Source organism: Fopius arisanus, unplaced genomic scaffold (assembly GCF_000806365.1).
Source record: "Fopius arisanus strain USDA-PBARC FA_bdor unplaced genomic scaffold, ASM80636v1 scaffold00054, whole genome shotgun sequence".
NCBI lineage: Eukaryota > Metazoa > Arthropoda > Insecta > Hymenoptera > Braconidae > Fopius > Fopius arisanus.
The window spans coordinates 67,677-77,214 of record NW_011887793.1 but is presented as its reverse complement, the minus strand read 5'-3'; the positions used below and the strand labels follow the sequence as shown (position 1 = coordinate 77,214).

Genomic DNA, 9,538 nt, shown 5'->3' with positions numbered 1-9,538 from the left:
CAATTGCTTGCGGTATTCAAAAAAAGTATGAATGAAATTCGACAAGATCATGGAACAATATTATTAGATATACTGATGAAAACGAAGAAAATGTAAAAAACTATTTTTTGCAATCAAATTTATCAAATTCTGCCGAATTCTTATGAGATTATAGAGTTTTATACATTTAATAAAAATAATTTCAAGAAATTTCGTTCAAAAATTTGAAAAAAAAACCAATTCCCTTTTAGGCCAATGCAAAATAAAAATTTTAGTGTTTGACTCAACTCTGGGGGTTGCTCCATACGTGAGATCTGGAGTGTTGAAGTTTTTCTGATTTTTTTTTAAGTTCCGAATTACGAAGGGGGGAAATAAAAAAAAAAGGAATTCCCATTTAGATTTTTGAAAACCGAAGTCAGGGAATTTGGTTACATGATATTGTGCTGATGGGTGGCGTCGGAGATATTCTATGCTGAACATTTCTGTAATTCGTTTTATTGTTTTAAAAAAAGAAACAACACTTATCGAAAAAAAGTGAGGCAATTCCCACCTGGAGAAAGGTTTCCTGAATACACAGATTTTTTTTTTATATCCTCACTTTTCACAGAGATATTCTCTGCTGAAGGCTGGTATATGAAAAGTGCAGCTAACTTCAAGTTCATAAAAAATTACATTTCTTCCAAGTGCACAGTGCCACTTTTAGTCAATCCTCTTTGTGTTGTTGGATGGGACAGCGCTCATTCTTACCGTTTTGTGATTTTACGTTTCTACGAGTTACTCCGTGCGGGTTGAAAGATTTTGAGCTGACTGTACCTATGCCTTGGTTTAGCGTATGTGCCAACGTTATGTCATCTTTGTCGCGTAGCCTTGCCGTAGTTCCTAGGGTCCCTAGCAATTCCTCCTATAGTCTCTGTTAGTTTCTGGCAATTTATGCTACAGTTCCGGGCATCGGTGCCGCTACTCTAACCACAAGTAACCTTAAATGTTGAACGAGAAAACATTTCAGATGAATAACAAGTGAAGAAATTGGAATCGTAAGAAAGTAAAAATTTCTCTTTCTGTACAAAATAGCGATATGTGTTAATTGAAGATAATATGAATTTTTTTTTTCATTCTGATTAATAAATTAATAGATTAAGCTTTGAGTGCTCCCAAGTGTCTACTCAGCGTTAGCGATCGTGTGGTAGGCGATTCGTAAGCCCGTATATCCTATATTTATGGAGAGAAAGGTTGAAAGACCTGGCTTATTTGTCGTTTGCAAGTAATTTTGAAGTTACACTGTACAGGGAATGTAGATATCGAATGGAACAAGTGGAGAATTGGGCTTTGGAGGATATATATATATTTCACTAAATATAACACTTCATTCATATAGCATTTGTTGGAGATTAAATACGGAAATTATCTGCAAGTTGAAGTTTTGGTTTTTGAAGAATTGATATTCGTATGTATGAAAAGAAAAATTTATTAATTGAAAAAAACGGAAAAATTCTGACGATTGCTTGATTGAGTGGCTTCTTAAGCCTTAATGGGTGTTTCACCAAAAAAGTATTAGGTTTTTGATTAGCAAATCGATGAGTGATCCTACAAACGAAGGAGATAAAATGGTATAAGGGAGTCCGAAAATTGTATTGAAATTGTACTTACTTATAAACAGATAGAACTAATACTCATTTACTACAGCAATATTGAATTTCGTAGTGCCATACTAAAGTGCATTTTTTCTGAAGGAATATACGTACTTTTGGTAGTCCGCGTTTTCTTTGTAGAGTATTAAATTTTTTGCAAGACGAACATCTTTGGTATTTAATCTGAATTTTGTCCAGCAATTCCAACAATAAGTCCCCAATATAATCTCCACGTGGAAGCCGACTGATGTTAAATGATTTAAATCATTAAATTATTTAACTGACTATTCATGTTAAATGAAATTGTTCGGAATTTGTTCCGTACCCTTTTTTTCGTCCGGAAATTTGATGTTTTATGCCTACCCTGAGGATTTTTTGGACAAATTTTGAAAAAATGTCATGCATAATTAATGGTTCGTCGTTTTAGGAACAACATGGAGCCGCAAAAAGCACTGCCGAGTCTCCTTTCGCTTAAAGTTTCTGTCCCTCCGGGTATGGATCAGCCCCCCCTGGAAGAATCAGATGTAGATGCAGACCCGTCTTCAGTGAAACTTCCAGCAGCGCTTGAACAAGCCTTGGCTTTCAAAACTGAACGTGCTAAAGAAGTGGGCGCAGACCCCAATGAAATCTCTGTCCCAGGTACTTCCCCCTCTGAACCACCAGATATCTCTATGGAATTTCCTGCCGATTCTCTTGAAATTGCCAATCCAATTTCAAATTCTAATTCCCATCAAAAGACTCAAAAATCCAAGAAGAAGAAAAAGAAAAAGAGAAAACGCCATACGAGTGACCCAAAGGAGGATCAAGAGAATAAAAAGACGGATTCTACCTCATGTGTTACTAAAGAAGACCTCCCAGAAGTGGAATACATTCAGGAAACACCAGGAATAACGGACTTAGAACCCATGTATCGTCAATTTGCTCGAGTCTTCGAAGCCTTCAAATTGATTGAACCAGAATCCATCGATAAAGATAAAGAATTGATCGGTCAGTATCCGCCGACAGTGACTCCAGTTGCCAATAAGGTTCCTTTATTGGATGATTTCGATGAGGACGCAGGCCAACCTCAGCAACCAACTACGGAAAATGGCGCTCCTCGTTTATCAAAAAGGAAACTAAAACGCTTAACTCGTTTGAGTGTGGCTGAACTGAAGCAGCTTGTTGGTCGTCCTGATGTCGTGGAAATGCACGACGTGACAGCTCGAGATCCAAAGCTTCTTGTGCAGTTAAAAGCTCATAGAAATACTGTTCCAGTGCCTAGGCACTGGTGCTTCAAGCGCAAGTACTTGCAAGGAAAAAGAGGAATTGAGAAACCACCCTTTGATCTTCCTGACTTTATTAAGCGCACTGGAATCACCGAGATGAGGGCTAGTCTGCAAGAACGAGATGACTCAAAAACTTTGAAAGCAAAGATGAGGGAGAGGGCTAGACCTAAACTAGGCAAGATTGATATTGATTATCAGAAGCTGCATGATGCCTTCTTCAAGTGGCAAACCAAACCTAGAATGACCATTCATGGCGATTTATATTACGAGGGTAAGGAGTTTGAGACGAGGTTGAAAGAGAAGAAGCCTGGTGAGCTTTCCGATGAATTGAGAACAGCCTTAGGTATGCCGGTAGGCCCCAATTGCCATAAGGTGCCTCCACCATGGCTCATTGCTATGCAAAGATATGGGCCTCCTCCTAGTTACCCCAATTTAAAAATTCCTGGACTGAATGCACCCATTCCCGAGGGATGTGCATTTGGATACCATGCGGGGGGTTGGGGCAAACCTCCAGTTGATGAGACAGGAAGGCCACTTTATGGAGACGTGTTCGGAGTAGTAAGACCACTTGGTGGAGATGTTATGGATGAGGAAGTGGATCGGGGAATGTGGGGTGAACCGGAGTCGGAAAGTTCTGGTGATGAGGATGAGGATGAAGAAGTGGATGAGGCTGGTGATGTTGATGGAGATGGTAGAGAAATCGATGGAGATACTAGTGGTCTTGTGACACCTGGAGCCGAAGGTTTAATAACTCCAAGCGGCATGACATCAATCCCTGCTGGATTGGAAACTCCTGAAACTATTGAATTGAGGAAGAAGAAAATAGAGAGTGATATGGAGGGTGGAGACACTCCTGCAGCGCTTTACACTGTACTCCAAGAGCGAAGAACTGAAGGCCTTGGCGGCAGTATGATGGGCAGTACTCATGTTTATGATATGACTGGCGCTGGAGGACAAGCACCACCGTCTGTAATTGCTGCACGAAGAGGTATTAGTGGTGGTGAAAATCGAACCGAGAAGGATGGGGCTGTAGAGGTAGCGTTGGATCCTAGTGAATTAGATCTGGATTCTGAAGCCATGGCCTCAAGGTATGAAGAAACCATCAGGTCGAGACAAGCTCATCTCAGGAGAGAAGATGTCTCAGATTTGCTACAAGACCATGTCCAACGTCAAAAAGTTCGTATAATTGATGAAATCAATATTAAATAGCACTTATCAGAAAATCTAATGAGAGGTGTTTTTAATCAATTTTTGTACACCTTTCACTTCACAAACTCATCAAGTTTTTCGATAACTATCTGTAAATTCATGGTGTCAGGTTGAAGAACTATTTTTCGATCACCCATTAACTAAGATTTTTCCATTTTTGTGTTTCAGAGTAAAAGAAAAAGACAGCAGACACAGGAGAGCAAGTCTGCCAAGAAATATAAGGAATTCAAGTTTTAGATTTGTCGAATTATCTTTAATAATACTTTAAGAGAATGTAACGCCCGTAAATATAAAAAAATTGTATTCTTAGCGAAGCAAATTTGATTTCATCAATTCTTTTAATTTTAATCTCAGAAAACAAGGGTAATGAGGGATTTCTCGAACATATTTACTGATAAATAACGAGATACTTTCTTAATTGACGGAGATACAGCCAGTATCGCCGAATGGCAATTTTTTTGAAAAAGCCCTTTCTATTTTATATTATCATGAGAAATTCAGTGTGGAGGATGTAATTGATTTTCGTTTTTCGTATGACTTTTTTTAATATCTGATTGACACATCGCTATGATGCACTTGTTGAAACAAGACGCCATCTGGTAACCCTGGATCCAGCTCAAAAATTGCGACAAATTTGATACTATAATAACGGATATTCCATGCTTTATTTCAATTTCGCTTAAAAAAATGTAATAAAAAAATATGGTTTTGAAACCATTGAAGAGAGATAATGATGAATTCCAAAATTTGTTGGTTTTTTTTGCTTTATATAGTAAAATCCCTGTACAGCGGTTATTTACACTTGTGTTCACATGATTTTTCCATTGATAGACATAGATTAAATTTTGTACGAAAATTTATCGGTAGCCGAAGTCCTTATTTATGGAGTAACATTTTTCCCACGTTCGAGTTGGAAACGTATGCTTTGTGGAATACATTTCTTGTTCTTATTGTTTTTCTCTGCAAACGTTTCAAATATCAAAATGTAATTGAAAGCCTCCCATTCTTGTACTTTATCCCTGGCGGACCTAGTTAAGGATTGAACTCTTATGAATTTCCAGCAGTTGAGAGCAAGCTAAGTGTTGGATAACAGTTTACGTTACAATGATTAAGCCGGCATACCTCCGAACTCTTAACATGCTTCAGGGTTAAAAGATCGAGGTGAAGGTGGAAAATGGGCTCTCTGAACTCTGAACAATTTCCGGAAGTTCGAATTTTCCGTCATGATGTGCATAAAAATTTTAGACACATTGCGAAGAAAAATATTGTTTGCAACTCGTACAGAAAATTGTCTTCGGCATGTGGCATTTTCGCCTTCGGCTCGTTATAAATCTTCGACACGCCAAAAATCATTTTTCCGCACTTGTTATGAAATACATTATTTTTTGAGGGGCAAAATAGATATCCTGAACATTGAACTACTTACAGAGTTCAGAGTTCATTTTGGGGGAAATAAATGGGTACTCTGAACTGTGAACTATTTTTAACGGATCTTTAGGGCACCTCGTCGATCTATTCTGAATTTTATGAGTACCAGAAGAGAGCTGCGGCTACCAAAAAATTTGATTGAACAATTCCCCCTATAACATTGTGTCACATCATCTTGACGTTGGGGTGCGGTTCAATTTAAATTTTCATACCTTACTTACTTGACAATGTTGCATTAAATATGATTAGTATTTTCTTTTAACTGATTGGATTGTGTTTTCTCCATTATACAACAATGTTATAAATTATAAGCTACTGTAAAGTATATGCGCGGTAGATCAAGTTAATACCATTGAAAATGTGTAGATATAATGGGAGTGTAGTACGATGTGACTCCGTACTTTGTGGCGCTTTCAAGGTGAAAATTTGATAATACTTTTCAGTGCCCTACAGATCCGAGCTCCCGGAAATTATCTACGTTTTGATCCAAATAATTATACAAAATATTAGAATCATTTGAAGGGCTTTTGCAGGTGTATGATAAATCACAATTGACGTTTAATCGATGCTCGTTTTTTTTTTTAATTAATTATTCAAAAAAATTAAATATTTTGACGGAAGTTAGCACCTTCATTTTTGTAATTTTGCGTTAGAAAATCCAATGACCCTTTAAATGATGCAAAATCGTTTGCAAGTGATTCATAGATAGTTTTCAGCCTTCTCCGATCGACTAATATTACGAATTATTGGTGAAAAACCGTTTTGGAGTCATCGCGAGTAGGTCACGGGTCCAAGGGAGGGGAAGTTGCCATGTTGTATCCAACTGCTAGCTACTTGCATTTTGGAGCAGGACGATTTTGGAGCAACAATGGTGAAACACCATTCCAATGGAAATATTTTATGTATTCATCCAATTCAAGTGATAATTGGTAAATTGAGTGCAGTGAGCACAACTATTTTTTTTGAAAGCGGAAGTGAAATATCTCCAGGATTTCCGTGCGACGTTTTTTCCATTTTTCACACAGCATGATTGTAGTCCAGAGTTGGACATCGTTAGATTAACGAAATCTGATGTTATAACAGTGTACTGACTCATTGTTTTGACCACACGGATAACTTGATCGAATTTGAAAAATTTACTGCACGAAAATAAACGGATTTCATATTTTATTTATTTCTTTATTGGACTGCAAACTAAATGATTGAAACTTCTTGTGAATCAGCTGATCATTTCGGGTTTCAACTACAGTGCGCACACGCAGATAAGCTCACTAGTCTAAACCTTATTTTGAAAAAACGGGTTTTCACCGATAATTCGTAATTGGTTGATCGAAGGAAGCTAAAAGTCATCTATGAATCACCTGCAAACGATTTTGCATTGTTTAATCGGTCATTGAATATTCTAACGCAAAATTACAAAACCAAGGTGTTAACTTCGGTCAAAATATTTAATTTTTTTGAATAAATAATTTAAAAAAAAACGGGAATCGATCAAAAGTCAATACTAATCTATCATACCCCCGCGAAGGCCCTTCAACTAATTCGAATAGTTTTTATAATTATTTGGATCAAAACGTAGATAAATATGAAATAGCAAAATGAAATATATATAACCGCACTGAACACAGGAACAATAGCAGCTATCGTATGGGCTGGGGGCGAAAATGAATTATTCATTTGTTATTCAATCAATTAATAAGGAATTGACAAACGAAGAAGATATGTAATTCGTGATGTACAAACAATTTCCTATCGAACTGACCGTTTATTTAACCCATGACCAATTTTTCATTTTATTCCGGCCAGCATTCATGGCAAAAATAGGATAATTATTTATAATTAGTGGGTGAATGTATAAACAAAAAAAAGTCTAGTACAATCATGTAGTAACGATGTACAATCGAATACATAAGATAATTTTGCTAATTACTGCCTCTTTCGGCTAAGTACACGGGGGTGCGGAATCCCGCTAATTAGGAAAGAATTGGTACTTGGCTCTATCTATAGGGAGAGGCGAAAACCATTTGAATTGAGAAACAGAAAAAGTGCACCATAGGTCCTAGCGCTGTCTACCTTGTGAAAATGTGAATTGTTGAGCCGTGCATAGAGAGAGTGGTGGTGCTCGCATCGCCGCTCACGCGGATTGAAAATGGCGGTGTTTCGTTCAGCAGAATTGCTTCAGGGACACGATACAAACTTCTCTATCTATTCCTTGTAGTTTGTAAAAGCAGTCGACATAATTTGACATTGAGTACACTTATCAAATCAAGCATTTCTACATAATAAATAAGCGGCGAATTGAGTGAAAGCAAGTGGTACATAGAACTCTTAATAGAAGAGAGTTTTGGCGTGAATTTGTGGTTTTTTTTGTTGAGGAGGGGGGAGCGCTGCGGAGAGTTGGCCAAACGGTCTCTGGGCTGTTTTGTGTTATATTGTACCGGGTCAGAAGTTCTCAGTGTTGTACGCACATTGATTGTGTATGTGTGTGTTTTCCCTATTTCCGAATTTGGGGAGGTTAAGAACGTATGCTGTGCCGAGCTTTACCAATTCTAAATTTATCAATTTTTCAACAACTGTACTGTTTTCAATCCGTGGTTAGGGGAAGGAGCGGCATTAATGATGGACATTATTTCCATGTTCAATGTGACTCGAAAAAATGCGATGGAGTGTGACACAGTGAAGTGCTGAATATCTTACCACTTCGTCGAAGTGGCCAAGTGTTTTTCAGTGAGTTGAGCCGTTTGATGCATCCGTTATAAACACATTCAATCGCTTGTCTCATCAATAAATAGCGTGGAACATCGAGATATTGTAGAGATACGAGAATTCATTGATAAACGAAAACGAGGCATCAAAACTGATAGAGTGATAAAAGTAGAGCTGACAGGGTGGCGAAGGTGGTAGGGGACATATTCTATGCCAATGCCGGCGGAACATCACGAGAGCCACGGTCACCACGAGAGTACAAATTTTGGGCTCGCAGCCACTGCTCTCGCACAGGACGCCAGCAACATGACGGCCAACATGTACCGAGTGGGAGGTAACGTTTGCCACCGAGCCCTTCTTTTTATTACCTTCATGGTTTTCCTATAATTCTATAATAATAAATGATGAAAACAAGCTCATGCTCTTGCCATTCCCTATTTCTCCCTCATTTTCTTTCCTACCCTTCTTCCTAGTTTTTTTTTGCAACGAAAGAATATATTACGACTTTTACACTCGTTTCCTTAGTTTTTAAGAAAAAGTAAGGTTTACAAATAGCATCACGACGGCGTCCCCTGTCCCTTCTTGTCCCCTTGGGCTCTTGCCCTTCTTCCCTTGACTATCACCCTTCTCCTTCTATAGTCGGTCCTTGTTTCTCATGCTCTTCCTTTTCCGCATGTGAATCTTCCCCCTCTCTATGTTTCGCTTATGTCTCTTCCCAATTCGTTCCGTCCTTAGCGTCCTCTTACTCACGTTCCTCTGGACTTTACAACTTCGTCCTGTGGAAATCTTGTAAATTTTTTTTCTACTGCATCAAGTTCTCAAAATGTTTTCTTTTTTTCTCCTACCTTCTCAACCTTTCAACTGTAGCATTGCGATGTTGAACTTATGTGTGTGGGGTTAATCATTACATGTCTAGATAGGTTAATGGTTTAACCAGCGTATTATGAGATTAATGAGTTTTATAGAATTAGTAGTAGTTTGCTTCGTTAGACCGAAGAAATTGATTTCAGAAACTACTATATTGTTTTCCCACTGTCCCTCTCCCTTTGCTTAATCATCATACATTATTTAATTCATGAGAAACATTTTAAAAGATAAATAATCAATCAATGGTAATTCTTGCAATGAATGACTGTGGGTGTAAACAATAGATTTAATTCTTGGCATGTTTTTTATTCCAGATTATGTGTACTTTGAGACGTCATCCACCTCTCCTTATCAGATTCGAAGGATAGAAGAATTAAACAAAGTGAGTTTTTGTTAAAATTGATACGGAATGAGATGAAGTTTCCGAAATGTGAGGTGCTTTCAGGAAGGACATTG

General features: G+C 37.8%; 2 protein-coding genes across 7 annotated transcripts in view; both read left to right on the top strand.

Moving 5' to 3' along the window:
• Nucleotides 1–665: 665 nt before the first annotated feature.
• Sf3b2 (splicing factor 3b subunit 2) lies at nucleotides 666–4,411 on the top strand. 4 transcript variants are annotated; one of them, XM_011307454.1, is made up of 3 exons: nucleotides 666–809; nucleotides 2,035–4,048; nucleotides 4,250–4,411. In XM_011307454.1, exons 2-3 carry the CDS (start codon nucleotides 2,042–2,044, stop codon nucleotides 4,316–4,318), a joined length of 2,076 nt encoding a protein of 691 aa, XP_011305756.1. In that variant the 5' UTR covers nucleotides 666–809; nucleotides 2,035–2,041; the 3' UTR covers nucleotides 4,319–4,411. The 4 variants fall into 4 exon arrangements, with proteins under 4 accessions (XP_011305756.1, XP_011305754.1, XP_011305755.1 ...); XM_011307452.1 differs by lacking the exon at nucleotides 666–809 and adding an exon at nucleotides 862–1,013 and having other exon boundaries at nucleotides 4,250–4,410; XM_011307453.1 differs by lacking the exon at nucleotides 666–809 and adding an exon at nucleotides 862–1,021 and having other exon boundaries at nucleotides 4,250–4,410.
• Nucleotides 4,412–7,617: 3,206 nt separating this feature from the next.
• MTA1-like (metastasis associated 1-like) overlaps nucleotides 7,618–9,538 on the top strand; it is a 58,141-nt gene continuing 56,220 nt past the window's right edge. For all 3 annotated transcript variants that reach the window (XM_011307449.1, XM_011307448.1, XM_011307451.1), the window contains exons 1-2: nucleotides 7,618–8,549; nucleotides 9,397–9,464. In XM_011307449.1, the coding sequence (XP_011305751.1) occupies nucleotides 8,426–8,549; nucleotides 9,397–9,464 (192 nt within the window). In that variant the 5' untranslated portion in view covers nucleotides 7,618–8,425. The remainder of the gene's footprint in view (nucleotides 8,550–9,396; nucleotides 9,465–9,538) is intronic.

Coding starts and splice junctions, on each gene's coding strand:
- Sf3b2 (XM_011307454.1), top strand. CDS start 2,042: ATGGAGCCGCAAAAAGCACTGCCGAGTCTCCTTTCGCTTAAAGTTTCT. Junction 4,049..4,249: donor ACCATGTCCAACGTCAAAAA/GTTCGTATAATT, acceptor TTTGTGTTTCAG/AGTAAAAGAAAAAGACAGCA.